The sequence below is a fragment of the Nycticebus coucang genome, chromosome 14 (assembly GCF_027406575.1).
Source record: "Nycticebus coucang isolate mNycCou1 chromosome 14, mNycCou1.pri, whole genome shotgun sequence".
Classification (NCBI taxonomy): Eukaryota; Metazoa; Chordata; class Mammalia; order Primates; family Lorisidae; genus Nycticebus; species Nycticebus coucang.
In genome coordinates this window covers 95,526,457-95,545,236 of record NC_069793.1, presented here as the reverse complement: position 1 = coordinate 95,545,236, position 18,780 = coordinate 95,526,457, and the positions used below count along the sequence as shown (strand labels likewise).

Here is an 18,780-nt window from a genome sequence, read left to right as displayed (position 1 = left end):
AGATGTGTATGGACAATCTTTCATAAACATAGTGAGGCACTTTCTACATGGACTAGTCTTGCTAAGGTCGCCCATGACCTTGGTGTGTTTACTAGTATTTCATCTGTCTCTCTCTTTCATGCTATTTGACCACTGCTGCCTGACATTCCCTTCTTGGTTCTGTCTCTCCCTGGTTCACCTCTTCTTCCCTGGTGACTTCCCCTACCTCTTGCTCATTTTTCCTGGTTTCCCTTTTTTTTTCTGGTAGGCTTTTAAATATTGATGTTTTCCAGAATTCTTTCCTCAACCTTTTATATAAAATCTCTGGGCTTTTGCATCTATTCTTATCATCTCAGTTACTACCTGGATACAACAACTTTGAAATCTGTATATGTCACCAAGCTCTTTCGTAACTAAAAATCAGTATTTCTAGCTGCCTGTAGGACATCACCACCTACACATATATATGTAGGTGCTAAAAACAACTTGAGGTCAACATGTCTAAAATTTAACTCATTACTTTACTATAATTGCCTATTCTCTTGTCTCTCTTTTTTAAATTTCCTATTCTCCATCTTTATTGTCACCACTACTTATCTTTTCCCTAGACTATTGAAAGAGGCCCCTAATAGTTTCTCTGGACTTAAGCATCATTATCACTTATGAGAAAGTCTGAGGGCCGGGCAGAGTGGCTCATGCCTATAAAGGTAGCACTCTGGGAGGCTGACACAGGTGAATTGCCCGAGCTTAGGAATTCAAGACCAGGCTGGGCGTCGTGGCGGGCGCCTGTAGTCCCAGCTACGTGGAAGGCTGAGGCAAAAGAATCATTTAAGCCCAAGAGTTTGAGGTTGCTGTAAGCTGTGATGCTACGCTTCTCTACCCAGGTAACAAAGTAAGACTCTGTCTCAAAAAACAAACAATCAAAAAAAACTTATGAGAAAGTCTTATCCATGACTGTTGATCCCAGGAAAAATATTTTCAAAATCCCCAATTACTGATGGAAGTTATTAGAATTTTGTACATCTACCCTTTGCATAGTTAAAAAAAAGAGCAAGACCGTTGCTGCGCCGCCACCGCCCGAGTCCTGATCTGCAATCTTCTACGCTCCTGTAGCAGCATCCGCCGCCGCCACCCTGCGATCCTGGCTTTGCTTCCTTCTTCTCTTCCTGCTGAGCCACTTGCTTCCCAGCACTATGACCGTCGTCTCTGCCCCGCAGCGGGAGCCGCTCGTCCTGGCTGGCCGCCTTGCGCCGCTTGGCTTTTCCGCCCGCGGTTACGTCGGGGCCCTCCCGATGGTGACCACGGTTCCGCCGCCTATCCCCCGGATCCCGGATCCCCACTTCCTAGGGGGCGACGCGCCCTGTGTGACCCCACAGCCTCGCGCTCCAGCAGCTCTGCCCAACTGCAGCCTCGCCGCGGCGGGAGGCGCCCCCCGGGCCGCGCCGAAGAAGCGGCGGAAGAAGAAGGTGCGGACCAGTAGAGCGGGGCAGCTGCCCAGCCGCTTCCACCAGTATCGGCAGCACCGGCCGAGTCCGGAGAGTAGCCGGAGCCCGGCGACGGGCCACACCGGAACGCAGGCGGTCCCGGGCCAGGCTGCTGCCTCGGGCCCCGATCTGCAGCCGCAACCGAGACTGAGGCTGCGAGCACCGTGCCTGCGCCTCTGCGGGCCGCGGCGCCCGGCCAACCCCCGCTCCGCAAAGAGGTTTTAAAAACAAAGGTGGGAAAATCGGAGAAAATTGTCCTTCCCCACGGCCAGCTTGTTCATGGTATACACTTGTATGAACAACCAAAGATAAACAGACAGAAAAGCAAATACAACTTGCCACTAACCAAGATCACCTCTGCAAATAGAAGTGAAAATAACTTTTGGCAGGATTCTGTTTCACCTGATAGAATTCAGAAGCAGGAAAAAAAGCCTTTTAAAAATACTGAGGACATTAAAAATATGCATTTGAAGAAATCAGCATTTCTAACTGAAGTTAAGTCAAAAGGAAAATTATGCTGGGGCTAAGTTTAGTGATCCACCTTCTAGTGTTCTTCCAAAGCCACCTAGTCACTGGATGGGAAGCACTGTTGAAAATTCCAACCAAAACAAGGAGCTGATGGCAGTACACTTAAAAACGCTCCTAAAAGTTCAAACTTAGATAGGAGGTTTCACTATGTATGTAAAACAGGTTTTCCCAAATCCCTGGACTCCTTAAAAGAAAGTTGGTGACAGAGATGGAATTTTGCCTTGTTGCAACATACAAGTGCAAAAAAAGATACTGAGTTTTAAAAATTAAATGCAAACAGCTTGTATTATATTTTATATTTTGTAAATACTGTATACCATGTATTATGTGTATATTGTTCATACTTTGAGAGGTACATTATAGTTTTGTTATGAAAGTATGTATTTTGCCCTGCCCACATGGCAGGAGTTTTGTATATATACAATGGAGAAATTTTAAGTGTGTGCTAAAGCACATGGAAGACTGATATATTTGCACAAAGTATGGAATTTTTTTTTTTCAAGAAACAGCTGTCAAATCTCAAGGGTTAAGATTTAAATGTGAACAGTTTACTGATGCACTACTGAAGTTTATATCTGTGGCACAATCATTGTAAACATGGGGTTTATTTCTCTAAATTGATTTCTGCCTTCTAAACTGTAATTACTGGAAAATTCCTGTTCCCATTTTACCAAACTTAATTTCTGGTTTTTGGTATATATCCATTCAAATTTAAATGCCTTTAATTTTAATGCCAACAAAATTGGTTGTAATCAAATTTTAAAATAATAATAATTTGGCCCTCCCCTTTTAAAAAAAAAAAAAAGAGCAAGACTATGTAATAAGTCAGCATAAAATTGACAAGGCTGCTTTTTCTCAAAAGGTAAAGTGCCTTTTCTCAAATTGTATCTAGCTTTATCTGTGATGTTAATTAAAAATATAAGTAGAGGCTGGGTACAGTGGCTCCTGGCTGCAATCCTAGCACCTCAGGAAGCTAAGGCAGGAGGATTGCTTAAGATCAGGAGTTCAAAACCAGCCTGAACAAGAGCAAGATACTACCTCTAAGAAAAAATAGAAAACTTAGGCTTGGCACCCATAGCACAGTGCACTGAGGCTGGCCGGTTTGAGCCCAGCCCGGAGCCAGCTAAACAACAATGACAACTGCAACAAGAAAATAGCTGAGTGTTATGGAGGGTACCTGTAGTCCCGGCTATTTGGGAGGCTGAAGCAAGAGAATTGCTTAAACCCAAGAGTTGGAGGTTGCTGTGAGCTGTGACGATACATCACTCTACTGAGGGGGACATAGTGAAACTCCGTCTCAAAAAAAAAAGAATTTTGAAAAGAAGATTTCCCAGTATGGATCTAAGATCTTATATTCTAACAGAGAAAATACTTTATTATGTATTTGTTTCTTTTGAGACAGAGTCTCACTCTGTCACCCTCTGTAGAGTGCTGTCCTGTCATAGCTCACAGCAACCTCAAACTCTTGGCCTCAAACGATTCTTTTGCCTCAGCCTCCACAGTGCTGAGACTACAGCCACCTACCACAATGCCTGGCTATTTGGGCGAGGTCTCACTGTGGCTCAGGCTAGTCTCCAATCTCAGGCAATCCACCCACCTCAGCCTCCTAGAGTGCTAGGATTACATGTGTGAACCACGGCGCCAGGCCCAGAGAAAATATTTATTATTTATTGTTTTTTAGAGACAGAGTCTCACTTTGTTGCCCTAGGTAGAATGCTGTAACGTCGCAGCTCACAGCAACCTCCAGCTCTTGGGCTTAGGCGATTCTCTTGCCTCAGCCTCCCAAGTAGCTGGGACTACAGGCGCCCACCACAACACCCAACTATTTTTTGTTGCAGTTTAGCTGGGGCGGGTTTGAACCACCCACCCTCGGTATATGGAGCTGGCACCCTACTCACGGAGCCACAGGCACCGCCCAGAGAAAATATTTTAAATTAAAAAACAATTTTAGCGGGTGGCGCCTGTGGCTCAGTGAGTAGGGCGCCGGCCCCATATGCCGAGGGTGGCAGGTTCGGACCCAGCTCTGGCCAAACTGCAACAGAAAAATAGCCGGGCGTTGTGGCGGGCGCCTGTAGTCCCAGCTACTCGGGAGGCTGAGGCAAGAGAATCGTGTAGCCCAAGAGCTGGAGGTTGCTGTGAGCCGTGTGACACCACGGCACTCTACCCGAGGGCGGTACAGTGAGACTCCGTCTCTACAAAAAGAAAAAAAACAATTTTAGCCAGAAAAAGCCATCCTGAAACAGATTTTTAAAGGAATATGGTATTACAGACTGTAGAAACCTTACTCAATGCAAACTTTGGCCCTAATTCTAGCCCTTGCTCCATCATCAACTTAATATTGCCTTTGTGCTTCCAACATATCAACTCATGCCTGGTTCTGATACTAGAAACACAGGCAGTTCAAACAGGACAGAGGTACTAGCTGCTCATGTCCTCTAAGCCCTGCTATTGGTAAAACACTTGCTGAGAATAGAAAAATGAGTAAATTAACTCAATAAATTGAGTTAGTGTCTTCTGGCATTTTATTCTTAAATTAGATGTCTGCCTATTTTTAAGATGGCTTGTGTTTTTCTTTTTTTTAGGCATCTGTGGGAAAACTAGAATTGCAGAAGTAGGAGGTGTGCCATACTTATTGCCTCTTGTAAACCGAAAAAAAGTAAGTGTGCTTTTACTCTTCATATTCATACGAAGATCTGGAAGTTGGGTTCATCAGTGTGGTAAGGAAGTGCCCATAAACTCAGTAATAAAAAGTAAAGCAGGGGATTTATATAAATTATAATTTAAATAATATCTTTTCCTCTTCTATAGGTTTATGATGTGAATAAAATTGCGAAAGAAATCAAGCTTCCTGGAGCTTTTATTCTTGGAGCGGGGGCAGGTCCATTTCAGACTCTTGGGTTTAATTCTGAGGTCAGCATACATATATATATGTTTTTTTCCTTTGTTTTTCTTTTCTACCCTCCAAAAGCATATATGGTAATTTTATTTTTTTTAATATTTATTTATTTGTGTTTTATTAGCCAGGGCTGGGTTTGAACCCACCACCTCTGGCATATGGGACTGGCACCCTACCCCTTTGAGCCACAGGTGCCGCCCTATGGTAATTTTATTTTACGGGTTTGATATTTGGTTTGTCTTCTTCCTTTTACTGCCAAAAAACCTACTTTCTGAGTGTATGTTAAGTGGCTGACAGCACACCAGTCTACAGATTAGATCCTATTTGGTACCAATTTGGTTTATAGGGCATGCCTTAGTTGGTCCAACTGTAAGGGAGTACTGACCCCTAGTTTCACATTTTCTTATGGTATAGGTTCTGCCTTAGATAAATCCAGGGTCTCAGATATTCTGCTGAAGGCCCTGGATCATAAAAGATTTTTGTCTTTATACATCATAGGAGACCTACTTTCTCTATATATCTTTGCTTTTAGTATGAAGGTGGCTTTGAATCAGAAGATGAATGGAATATTTAGTGATCTAAATTTAATGATCTGGCCCTCTATCAGACCAAATACTATCAGAGTATTATGATGGTTATTTTTAAAGTTAATAGCTATAAGTAGCATATGCTATTCATATATACAATTACTATATTAAAATATCACCGTTTCTTCATATCTCACGAATAAAAGTGAACGATCTGTTCAGTCTGCCCATGCTCGCGCAGCCTCTTCAGATGTGAGCGTTAGTCTGTAGTAACACAAGTTCTTTGCAGATAGGTCTTTCCTCAGAACATTAGGGAAAAAAAGTTCTTTGCAGAAACATTGATATAATTTGCCTAGTGTTCAAGATAGAAAAAATGTTTAAACATTTTTTTAGGCTTTTGTACCTAAAATTAAGCATGTTTCATGTTTTCATATTAGCACTTGAAATGCGTGAAATGTCTTAAAGGGATGAAATATTTTGTAACGTTATTCAAAATATTCTCTTTGCACAGAGATGCTAAGATTGATTACTTCATTTTCTTTTCAGTTTATGCCAATTATGCAAACAGAAAGTGAACACAAACGTCCTATGAATGGAAGTTACTTTGCTCGTGTTAACCCTGCCGATGGAGGGTGCCTACTAGAGAAATACAGTGAGAAATACCGTGATTTTGGGTGTGCATTACTGGCTAATCTTTTTGCCAGTGAAGGCCAACCTGGCAAGGTGATTTTGTCCATAAAAATACAATATTCTCCAAATGTTCTCAGATAGCTACAATTTGGAACTTCTGTTGCCCCAATTATGGTTTTCCTTCAGAACTACCTAGGTAAAAATCTCTTTAAATGACTCACTTATGGCCTGGCACAGTGACTGACTCCTATAATCCCAGTGATTTGGGAGGCTGAGACAGGGGGATCACTCAAGGCCAGGAGTTGAGACCAACCTGGGCAACATAGCAAGACATCATATCTAAAAAAATGAAATAAATTAGCCAGGCATGGTGGCATATGCTACCGAGCCCCAACTACTCAGGAGGCTAAGGCAAGATGATCATTCAAGTTCTTGAGTTCCGTACTGCAGTGAGTTATGATCATGCCACTGCCCTCCAGCTTGGGCAACAGAACAAGACATTATCACTAATAAAAAGAAAAACAATTATAAACGATTCAGGGAATACTACAGGCAGAGCAAAAATCTTCTTTAAACTGAGGTTGGGGCTGGGCGCTGAGGCTCACGCCTATAATCCTAACACTCTGAGAGGCAGAGGTGGGTGCATTGCTTGAGCTCAAGTGTTCGAAACCAGCCTGAGCAAGAGCAGGACCTTGTCTCTAAAAAGAGCCAGCAAGAGCCTGGCATTGTGGCGGGCTCCTATCGTCCCAGCTATTCAGAAGGCTGAGGCGAGGGGAGTGCTTGAACCCAATAGTTTGAGGTTGCTGTGAGCTATGACGCTACCCACGGCAACAAAGTGAAACCCTGTCTCAAAAACAAACAAAAAAAAACCTAAGGTTAAAACTTAGTAAGCAGTATCTTTTTCTGAGTAACTAAAAGGCAACAATATTAATTTGGGGGATGAATTTGCCACTTAAATGAATCATGCAGCTAAAATAAATGCTTACTTATAGATAGTAAACAAGTAATTTGCTCATTTCTGACTGATCGTATATTGTTCTAGATAGAAATGATGGTAGCAAAAACGCAAAGCAAGACCAGGAGTGGTGGCTCACTTCATTTTAAGGGAAATGAAAAAATGTTATCATTTCCTCCTAATTCTCATTGATCAAAGATTGGTCCCTTTAAGCCAGGGAATTCTTAACCTTTTACCACCTTCACACATGTTAAAAAGCCTCTAAATCCTTGTCAGTATAATGGTAAGAAGAAAATAAAATAGAATGCAGGACTAACACTCATTATTAGGGTGAATTCTATGTAACTGATTACGTGTGTGCATACATATATATAATCAAGACTCACAGAGGATTGAGATACCTCAGCTCAGATCTGGGAGCTCTAAGCAAAGAAGAGAATATTTGCTTGATGTCATTAAATGATATGCTGTTTGACTTTGGTAGTTATTCACAGAAAATTTTGCAGCTGAGCTGATGATATACATATTTATATTCCCTGCAGGTCATTGAGGTTAAAGCAAAAAGAAGAACTGGACAACTTAATTTTGTGACTTGTATGAGACAGACTCTGGAGAAACATTATGGAGATAAACCTGTAGGGATGGGAGGTACTTTTGTAGTTGAGAAAGGAAAAGTGAAGTCTCACATTATGGTAAGCGCCTATGTGCGCCTGTGTGCCTGTATGTGGGGGTTTGTGTGCAAGTGCTGAAGATCTTAGGATGTTTACATATGTGTTGGGGATCTGACCTTTAAAGATACCATAACAAATCCTTTCACTTTAATTGTATTACTTTAACTGACAGACAATACAATACATCATATTGAAGATAATGTCTAGCTAGAATTCTTTTTTCATGTAAATGTATTAGAACTTTCTTGTCAGTGTGTTTAAGTTCAAGGTAAATTAAAGTGTGATTCTTAAAAACTGCTTATCATTTTCATTGCCAAAATCCCAAACTCTATATAGTAGACTTTGCCATTAAGGTGGTTGTGCTTTTGAGGAAAGAAAAGGTCACTGTAAAGATTATAATCTTGGACTGAGCATGGTGGCTTATGCCTGCAATCCTAACACTTTGGGAGGCCAAGGCTGGAGGATTGCTTGAGGCCCAGAATTTGAGGTTGCAGTGTGTGCTAATGAGCCACCTCACTGTAGCCTAGGTGATAGAGGGAGACCCTGTCTCAAAATAAACAAACAAAAAACATTTTAGTATTATGGGCTAAGTATATGTTTTTAGGACATTAAGGATAGAATATTTTATTAAGCTAGACCCAGGCCATTCAGTCTTTATAATTTTTGGTAGATGAATAAAGAAAAAAAGAATAAGGAATAAAAATGATTCTAACTTCCTTATTGTTTTATCACTAAAGCCACTGGAAATTATATTGCTTAGCCGGGTATTATGGCAGCCGCCTGTAGTCCCAGCCACTCAGGAGGCTATAGCAGGAAGATCACTTGAACCCAAGAGTTTGACGTTGCGGTGAGCTCGGCTAATGCCATGGCATTCTAGCCTAGGCAAGAGAGTGAGACCCTAGCTCCAAAAACAAACAAACAAAAACTTGTTTTAATGGTTTTCTTCTTTTTGTAATTGTTGTTGTTGAGACAGAGTCTCAAGCTGTTGCCCTGGGTAGAGGGCTGTGGAGTCACTGCTCACAGCAACCTCCAGCTCTTGGGCTTAAGCAATTCTCTTGCCTCAGCCTCCCAAGTAGCTGGGACTACAGGCGCCTGCCACAACACCATGCTATTTTTGTTGTTGTTGTTATTGCAGTTGTCATTGTTGTTTTAGCTGGCCCAAGCTGGGTTTGAACCCACCAGCCTGGGTATATGTGGCCAGTGCCCTACCCACTGAGCCACGGACACCGCCTATTTTTTTGTTTTTGAGACAGTCTCACTTTGTCACCCTTGGTAAATAGAGTTCTGTGGTGTCATGGCTCACATCAATCTCAAACTCTTTGGCTCAAGTGATCCTCTTGCTTCAGCCTCCCGAGTGGGTCAGACTATAGGCCCCTGCCACAATACCTGGCTATTTTTAGAGACCAGGCTTCCTTCTTGCTCAGGATGGTCTCAAACTCCTGAGCTCAAGCAACCTGTTTAGGCACTCTGGGAGGCTGAGGCAGGTGGATTGCTTGAGCTAAGACCAGCCTGAGCAAGAGGGAGACCCCATCTCTACTAAAAATAGAAAACTAGCTGAGTGTGGTGGCGCATGCCTGTTGTCCCAGTTACTCGGGAAGCTGAGGCAAGAGGATCTCTTGAGCCCAAGAGTTGGAGGTTGCTATGAGCTGTGATGACACCATGGCACTCTACCCAGGGCTGTTAACAGAGTGAGACTCTGTCTCAAAAAAGAAAAAGTTGTGGTAAAATACACATAACCTAAAATTTACCTTTTTAATGGTTTTTCAGTATACAACTCAGGCATTATTTATACTCTTGTTACTATTCAACCATCACCAGGTACATCTCCAGAACTTTTCTCTTCCTCCTATAAAACTGAAACTTTGTACCCATTCAATAGTAACCCTCATTTCCTCTTTTTTTCTTTCTTTTTTTTTTTTTTTTTTTGTAGAGACAGAGTCTCACTTTATGGCACTCGGTAGAGTGCCGTGGCCTCACACAGCTCACAGCAACCTCCAACTCCTGGGCTTAAGCGATTCTCCTGCCTCAGCCTCCCGAGTAGCTGGGACTACAGGTGCCCGCCACAACGCCCGGCTATTTTTTTTTGGTTGCAGTTTGGCCGGGGCCGGGTTTAGTTTTTGTCCAGGGCTGGGTTTGAACCCACCACCTTCGGCATATGGGGCCAGCGCCCTACCCCTTTGAGCCACATGCACTGCCTAACCCTCATTTCCTCTGCTCTGACAACCACGTTCTGCTTTCTATCTCTATAAATTTGACCACTCTAGATAACTCATACAAGTGGAATCACAGGGCATTTGCTGTTTTGTGACTGGTTTATTCCACATAGCATAATGTTGTCAAGGTCTGTCTATGTTGTAGAATATCAGAATTTCCTGTTTAAGACAGAATAATTTTCCTTTGCTTTTTTTTTTGAGACAGAGTCTCACTATGTCACCCTCGGTAGAGTGCCATAGCATCACAGCTCACAGCAACCTCAAACTCTTAGGCTTAAGCCATTCTCTTGCCTCAGCTTCCCAAGTACCTGGGACTACAGGCGCCTGCCACAACACCCGGCTATTTGTTTTTGTTGTTGTGGTTGTTATTGTAGTTGCCATTGTTGTTTAGCAGGGCAGGGCCAGGTTCGAACCTGCCAGCCTTGGTGTATGTGGCCGGCGCCCTAACCTCTGAGCTACGGGCACCGAGCTAATCATATTCCATCGTATGTATACACATTTTGTTTTTCCATTCATCCATCAATGAAAACTGGGTTGCTTCCACTTTTTTTTTCTTTTTTTAGGGTTGTGGGTAGAGAAGGGAGGGGAAAGCGGGAGAGAAGAAGAGGGAAGAAAAAGAGGTCTTCCATAGTTTGGTTATTGGAATGCTGCTGTGAACATGGATGTACAAGTATCTCTTCAAGACACTTCAGTTCTTTTGGGTATATACCCAGACATAGAATTTCTGGGTCATATGATAATTTTATGTTTAATTCTTTTAGAAACTACCATACCATTTTTCTATAGTGCTACACCATTTTACACTGTCCTCAAGCAATGCATTTTTCTACATCCTAGCCAACACTTTTTTTTTGACACAGTCTCACTATGTTGCCCTGGGTAGAGTGCCATGACGTCACAGCTCACAGCAACCTCCAGTTCTTGGGCTGAGGTGATTCTCTTCCCTCAGCCTCCTGAGTACAAGACTACAGGCGCCCGCCACAAGGCCCGGCTATTTTTTTTGTTGCAATTTGGCCGGGGCTGGGTCCGAACCCGCCACCGTCCGTATATGGGGCTGGTGCCCTACGCATTGAGCGACAGGCGCCACCTCTTTGTTTACTATTTTAATTAAGGTGTTTAAGTTTTAGGAGGTCTTTATATTCTGAGTATCAACCCCTTATCAGACAGATGACTTGCAAGTATTTTCTATTTGTCATTCGGTGCACACAAGTTTTAACTTTGATGTCCAGTTTATCTTTTTTTTGTTGACTGCACTTTTCAAGAAATCATGGCCAAATCCAATATCCTTAAACTATTACCCTAGGTATTCTTCTCTAGAGGTATTAGCTCTACCAATACTTAAGTCTTTGATGGATCCACACTGAGTTAATTTTTGTGTATGGTGTAAGATGGAGGGTCCCAGTTCACCTTTTTCATGCAAATGTACCACCATTTGCAGAAGACTGCCCTTTGCCCATTGAGTGGTATTGACAGTCTTGTTGAAAATCATTTGACTAGACAGGCACTGTGGCTTATGCCTATATTCCTAGCACTCTAGGAGGCTAAGGTGGGTGGATTGCTTGAGCTCAGGAGTTTGAGATTAGCCTGAGCAAAAGAATAGAAAAACGGAGGCAAAAGGATTGCTTGAGCCTGAGTTGGAGGTTGCTGGGAGCTATGACACCACGGCACTCTACCCAGGGCAACAGCTTGAAACTGTCTCAAAAAGAAAGAAAGAAAGAAAAAATCATTTGACTATATATGCAAGGATTTCTTTCTGGGCTTTTTTTCTTTACCAATGGTCTGATGTCTATCTTTACGCTAGTATTGCACTCTTTTGATGACTGTAGCTTTGTATTAAGTTTTGAAGTCAAGAAGGTAAACCACCTCGGTGCCCGCAGCACAGGTTACGGCCCCAGCCACATACAGAGGGTTGCAGGTTTGAACCCAGCCTGGGCCAGCTAATCAACTGCAACAAAAAAATAGCCAGGCATTGTGGTGGGCACCGTAGTCCCAGCTACTTGGGAAGTTGAGGCAAGAGAATCGCTTAAGCCCAAGAGTTGGAGGTTGCTGTGAGCTGTTATGCTACGGCACTCTACCAAGGGCAACATAGTGAGACTCTGTCTCAAAAAAAAAAAAAGTGTAAACCATATAATGTTCTTTTTTCAAAATCGTTGTGGCCAAAGTTCAAAAATAGTAGAATACAGAAAAAGGCTTAAAACTTTTAACTTGGCTTGGTGCCTGTGGCTCAAGTGGCTAAAGCGCCAGCCACATACACCTGAGCTGGCAGGTTCGAATCCAGCCCAGGCCTGCCAAATAACAATGATGGCTGCAACCAAAAAATAGCCGGGCGTTGTGGCGGGCGCCTGTAATCCCAGCTTCTTGGGAGGCGGAGGCAGGAGAATCGCTTGAGCCCAGGAGTTGGAGGTTGCTGTGATGTTATGGCACTCTACCCAGGGCAACAGCTTGAGGCTCTGTCTCAAAACAAAAACAAAAACAAAAAACAACTTTTAACTTAATGAAATTAGATGTGTTTTAAATTTTATTTCTCAATAATATTCAGTATGTTTACCTGTTTAACGATCTTGTATTGCAGCCAGCAGGGTTTTCTTCCTGCCCCTTGAACTCAGAGGAAGATGTGAATAAATGGCTTCATTTTTATGAGATGAAGGCTCCTTTAGTTTGTCTGCCAGTTTTTGTCTCCAGAGACCCAGTAAGTCTGTGTCTATATTTCATATTGCACTATATAGTACATGGTAATGCTTGATTTTTAGGATATTCTTTTAAAATTAAGTACTTTTTGTGTTGTGGTTATTGAAACACTAGGATAATCTCTAGAATTATCTTGAAAGGTAAGGGAGCGTGCAAGAGGGACTTTACCTAACAATTGCAATCAGTGTAACCTGGCTTATTGTACCCTCAATGAATCCCCAACAATAAAAAAAAAAAAAAAGAAAGGTAAGGGAGTGGATGGCTTACCATCCTGTGAGTTGGGAAGAGCAGATTTTTACCACTGGGAAAGTGAAGGCACAGAGACTTTAAATAAGTCTCCAAATCATTTTACTGAACAGTAGATGTGGCAGGGCATGGTGGTACACCCTTGTTGCCTTAGCTATTTGATAGCCTGAGGCAAAAGGATCACTTGACCCCCCAGGAATTTGAGACCATCCTGGGCAAGCAACCCAGTCTCAAAAAAAAAAAGTAAAACCACAATTAAATTCTGGACCTCTTTAATCTTATTTGGTGTTCATTATATTCTAATATTGCAGGACACTAGAAATATAGACCAATTCAAAGAAAATACATAGTGTCTACTAAAATCCTGATCGTATCTTTGGATCCAGTGATTATATATCTAGGACTTCATCCTTAAATATATATGCATAATTACATTAAAATGATTAGTTAAGGAGTTATTCATGACAGAGTTATTATAGTAGCCAAAGAATTGGAAATAATATGTCAGTTGGGAAGAGTTACGTACATACAATGTAAAATGCCATGTAGGCGTAAAAGAACGAGGAAGCATTTTTATGATCTGATATGTAAACATCTCCAAATACGTTGTTAAGTTAAAAACCCAAAACAACCTTTGTCCAGGCACTGTGGGTGGCTCATGCCTGCAATCCCAGTACTTGGGAAGGCTGAGGCAGGAGAATCACTAGGAATTGAAGACCAGCCTGAGCAACATAGGGAGACCCTGTCTCCACAGACACTTTGTAAAAAATTAGTGGGTTGTGGTGGTGTGTGCCTGTAGGTCTAGGTACAGAAGGATTACTCGAGGCCACAGTTTAAGGTTACAATGAAGTACGGTCAGACCACTGCACTCCAGCCTTTGCAACAGAGCAAGACCCTGTATTTAAAAAACAAAAACAAAATCCCACCCAAAAAACTCTATACAGAAAAGTATGTACAAAGTGCTTCAGTTTAAGTACGTATTTCTGGAAGCATATGCAAGAATGTACTGCTTACTCTGGTTGCCTGCAGGAGAGGAACTGACTGGTGAGAGCAGGAGATAGGAGGAACGATACATTTCATTATTGCCTTTTGCACCCTTTGAATTTGGAAAATGTGTATGTGCTAGCTATTTCATTTTTTATTTTTGAGCCAGAGTCTCACTTTGTCTTCCTGGGTAGAGTGTCATGGCATCACAGCTCACAGCAACCTCAAACTCCTGGGCTCAAGAAAGTTTGAGCCTCCTGATTTGCTAGGACAACAGGCATGCACCACCATGTCCAGCTAATTTTTTTCTTTTTTTGTAGAGACAGAGTCTCACTTTATGGCCCTCGGTAGAGTGCCGTGGCCTCACACAGCTCATAGCAACCTCCAACTCCTGGGCCTAAGCGATTCTCTTGCCTCAGCCTCCCGAGTAGCTGGGACTACAGGCGGCCGCCACAACGCCCGGCTATTTTTTTTTTTGGTTGCAGTTCAGCCGGGGCCGGGTTTGAACCCACCACCCTTGGTATATGGGGCCGGTGCCTTACCGACTGAGCCACAGGCACCGCCCCAGCTAATTTTTTTCTATTTTTAATAGAGACAGAGTCTCTTGCTCAGGCTGGTCTGGAACACCTGAGCTCAGGCAATCCACCTGCCTTGATCTCCCAGAGTGCTACAGGAATGAGCCACCGTGACTGGCCTCCTGTGCTAGCTATTTTGAAAATAAAAACTATTGGCTGGGCATGGTGGTTCACGCCTATAATCCTAGCACTCTAGGAGTCTGAGGTGGGAGGGCTGCTTGAGCTCAAGGAGTTCCACACCAGTCTGAGCAAAGCCAGACCCTGTCTCTACTAAAAACAGAAAAATTAGCTGAGCATAGTGTGGCATGAATATAGTCTCAGGTACTTGGGAGGCTGAGGCAAGAGGACTACTTGAGTCTGGGAGTTTGAAGTTGCCATGAACTACATACAGTGTTGCCACTGGAAACCACACTGGGCAACAGAGCAAGACCCTGTCTCAAAAAAAAAAATAAATGTAAGTAAAACTATTATAACATAAATAAAAAGTTCTTCCTCCGCCTAAAACAAATTATAATCAAAATAGTATTAGTACTAACAGATTGCGTGTTTGTTACCCTAGGGTTTTGATTTGCGACTGGAGCACACTCACTTTTTCAGTCATCATGGAGAAGGTGGACACTACCATTATGACACTACGCCAGATACAGTGGAGTATCTGGGATACTTCTTACCTGCAGAACTTCTGTATCGTATTGATCAACCAAAAGAGACCCACACAATTGGACGAGATTAAATCAGCCGATACACATTTAGAAAAAAATAATTATGGTTGATTAACCATATGGCTGATTAATCAATTCAAATGTAAAATCTAATAGAAATGATCTGACTTACTTAAACCTCACTTTTTTTGGCTTTCAAAATGAAGGGACTGTATTAATATTCTGTATTATTTTGTAGATCTGTCTGAAAGAGAATATTGGGAACAAAGAAACCTAACTGAAATGTTCTTTAATTTTTTTACATACATACCAATATCATTGTTTTTTTATTCTATATCAGGAAAATCGGTGTTATGTTTATATATATTAAATATAAACATGATCAGGAATCATGCGATTATTCTTACTATCTAAAAACTTATATTTGTATGACATTAAATTTTTTCAAATGAATCTCACAACTTTGAATTGGATATTTTTGAGTATTAGAAAAATGAAGTGTTTTTTTTTTTTTTTTTTTTTTAAATCAAGTGTTTAGACTCGTTTGGTGAGCTGTGATCAAGGCAACTGTGAACAAGACTCCATCTCATTCTTTTTAAGGAAAAAAAAAAACGGGCAGCGCCTGTGGCTCAGTGAGCAGGGCACCGGCCCCATATGCTGAGGGTGGCAGGTTCAAACCCAGCCCCGGCCAAACTGCAACAAAAAAATAGCTGGGCGTTGTGGCGGGCGCCTGTAGTCCCAGCTACCCGGGAGGCTGAGGCAAGAGAATCACGTAAGCCCAAGGGTTAGAGGTTGCTGTGAGCCGCGTGATAACATGGCACTCTACCAAGGGCAGTACAGTGAGACTCTGTCTCTACAAAAAAAGAAAAAAAAAAAAGAATGAAAGAAAGAAACGTGGATAGTTGTTGTGAATCTTTGTATTGGATTTTAAATATCCATTACAAAAAATATACTTTTTTCATGGAACAAAGTGCCAAGGGGTGCACTTCAGCCTTTGTGAAGTCAACCCATACTCAGAAGTTGGCAGTTTGCCTTTCACAGATTACCAACTAGTGGTTAGCCATGACTCTTCCGTTGTTTGGATTGCCATTCGGAAGCAGTTTGTACCTTGTTGGTTATTTACAAGAAGAAATGGGAAAAGCAGCACTACCAAATTACAAAATCGAAGTGAGCATACTTTAACTTATATCTGAAGTTTTCTCTAAACATGACCACTGTCCTTTGTGAAATATAAAATTACCGTAAAGGTTGAAATTTTCCTCAGTGTTCTTCTATAATTATCAGCCAGAGATCAACTCTAGTCTTATTAATGATTAATAAGATTAATAGCCAATCTTGCTATTGTGCAAGATTCAAGACTACTTTAGTCCTAAGCATTTCATCTCTAATATTTTTTGTTGTTCTACTTTGAATGTTAGCTATGTCTTGCAAGTATAAATTTCCTAAATATTATTCTGAAATAAGCACTATTTTGAAACAAAAAAATGGATAAAAATTTTCATGATTGGCTCGGTGCCCGTAGCACAGTGGTTACGGCGCCAGCCATGTACACTGAGGGTGACAAGTTCGAACCCAGCCCAGGCCAGCTAAACAACGACAACTGCAACGAAGAAATAGCCAGCCGTTGTGGTGGGCTCCTGTAGTCCCAGCTACTTGGGAGGCTGAGGCAAGAGAATTGCTTAAGGCCAAGAGTTGGAGGTTGCTGTGAGCTGTGATGCCATAGCACTCTACTGAGGGCAACAAAGTGAGACTGTCTCCACAAAAAAAAAAAAAATTTTTTTCATAATTGCTTACCAACTCAGGAATGGATTAACAAGCCGTGGTATATGTTTACAATGGAATACTATTCAGCCACTAAAAATTATGGAGACTTTACATCTTTTGTAGTAACCTGGGTGGAGCGGGAACATATTCTTCTCAGTAAAGCATCATAAGAATGGAGAAACAAAAATCCAGTATACTCAATTATAATATGAACTCAGGAGATAAACTAATACAAGGGGGTGGGGTGGGGGAATGAGGGATTGGGGAGAGGGGAGGAGGGTGGGAGATGGAGGGTCATGGTGTATGGCACACCTCTTGGGAGCAGGACACAAGTATAAAAGGGACTTTAACCAATGCAATCAGTGGGCAGCGCCTGTCGCTCAAAGGGGTAGGGCGCCGGCCCCATATGCCAGAGGTGGTGGGTTCTAACCCAGCCCTGGCCAAAAAATGCAATCAGTGTGACCTAATTCTTTGTACTCTCAATGAATCCCAAACAATAATAAAAAATACATATAAAAATTTCATGATATACTATGTCTCTTTTTAATATCTTACTTCCAGACAAAAATAATCTTTCATTAACAAATATGTACTGAATACCTATCTTGCCCTCTGGAATGTAAAGTCCAGAAATGTAGCAATAGTGCCTTTGACAGTACCTGGTCAGAGTAGGCATCAGATGATCATGCTAGGCATTTCACTAGATACTGGGGATCTATCAAGTACAGACAGTTCCCAAGTTACAAACATCCAACGTTATGTACAGCTTGCCCTTATGAATGGAGACTATTACAGGTAATAGGTAAATGTACCTGTTCCAACTTAGCTACAAATTCAACCTGCAGTACCTATCTTGTTTGTAACCTGGAGACTGACGAGAAAGACATAATATGTCAGGTGGTATTAAGTATTATGAAGAGAAATAAAGCAAGGACAGACTGTGAAGGAGAATGCCATTGCACTCCCCCAGGTTGGTTCAATGTCAAGACTAGGGGTCCTCAAACTTTTTAAACAGGGGGCCAATTCACTCCCTCAGACCGTTGGAGGGCCGGACTATAGTTTAAAAAAAAAAAAAACTGAACAAATTCCTATGCACACTGCATGTATCTTATTTTGAAGTAAAAAACAAAACAGGAACAAATACAATTCACACCACTTCATGTGGCCCGTGGGCCGCAGTTTGAGGACACCTGGGCAAGACTGATGAAGTTACATGCCAAGAAGGTAGGAAAGGGTTTTACAGACCAGGAAGCTTTCTGAGGAGAGTAGGACAGTCCTTAAACTCTCTTTAAACTACATTCTTGATTATCTCAGGTTGACATTCTGGAAACCACAAAGGTACCCAAAGTAAGCCTCCAGGTATCATACACAATCAAGGCCTGGGTAGAAAAGGCTTTTCATTCACTCAACCTCACTGGAGCTGATAGGGGCCTCTTTTGAGATTGCTCATTAGGTTCAAATCTTCCTAGTTTTGTTGTGAGATTCAGACTTTATTCAAGTGATCAGATTCCACATTTGATGGAGCTGGAATTGAAGCTCTGGTTTTAAGGTGGTTTTGTTTTGGGCAGTGCCTGTGGCTCAGTGAGTAGGGCACCAGCACCATATACCGAGGGTGTTGGGTTCAAACCCAGCCCCAGCCAAACTGCAACAACAAAAAAATAGCCGGGCCTTGTAGCAGGCACCTGTAGTCCCAGCTACTCCGGGAGGCTGAGGCAAGAGAATTGGCTAAGCTCAAGAGCTGGAGGTTGCTGTGAGTTGTGATGCTACAGCACTCTACAGAGGGTGACAAAATTGAGACTTTTCTCTAAAAAAAAAAAAAAAGTTTTGTTTTTGTTCTCTAGATTCTGCTATCTCAGAATTTGTGATTTTCACTTTTCTCTGACGTTAAGGGTTGGTTATTGAACTACTCATCAGAGTTTGTACAGCCTTTTCTCTCCTTTGAATTCTGGTCACTGAAGGAAATAGTTTCTCTCTTTGA

At 42.0% G+C, this 18,780-nt stretch overlaps 1 protein-coding gene and 1 pseudogene across 7 annotated transcripts in view; both read left to right on the top strand.

Annotated features, from left to right (window-relative positions):
• Positions 1-17,255, top strand: part of C14H11orf54 (chromosome 14 C11orf54 homolog) — a 38,240-nt gene extending 20,985 nt beyond the window's left edge. For all 6 annotated transcript variants that reach the window (XM_053559998.1, XM_053560002.1, XM_053560000.1 and 3 more), the window contains 6 exons: positions 4,574-4,647; positions 4,800-4,901; positions 5,961-6,137; positions 7,542-7,691; positions 12,456-12,572; positions 14,936-17,255. In XM_053559998.1, coding sequence (XP_053415973.1) covers positions 4,574-4,647; positions 4,800-4,901; positions 5,961-6,137; positions 7,542-7,691; positions 12,456-12,572; positions 14,936-15,109 — 794 coding nt within the window. In that variant the 3' untranslated portion in view covers positions 15,110-17,255. The remainder of the gene's footprint in view (positions 1-4,573; positions 4,648-4,799; positions 4,902-5,960; positions 6,138-7,541; positions 7,692-12,455; positions 12,573-14,935) is intronic.
• On the top strand, positions 1,173-2,497 carry LOC128564562 (proline-rich nuclear receptor coactivator 1-like; annotated as a pseudogene). Its single transcript, XR_008374102.1, has one exon. The product of XR_008374102.1 is annotated as a proline-rich nuclear receptor coactivator 1-like (transcript).
• Positions 17,256-18,780: the final 1,525 nt, after the last annotated feature.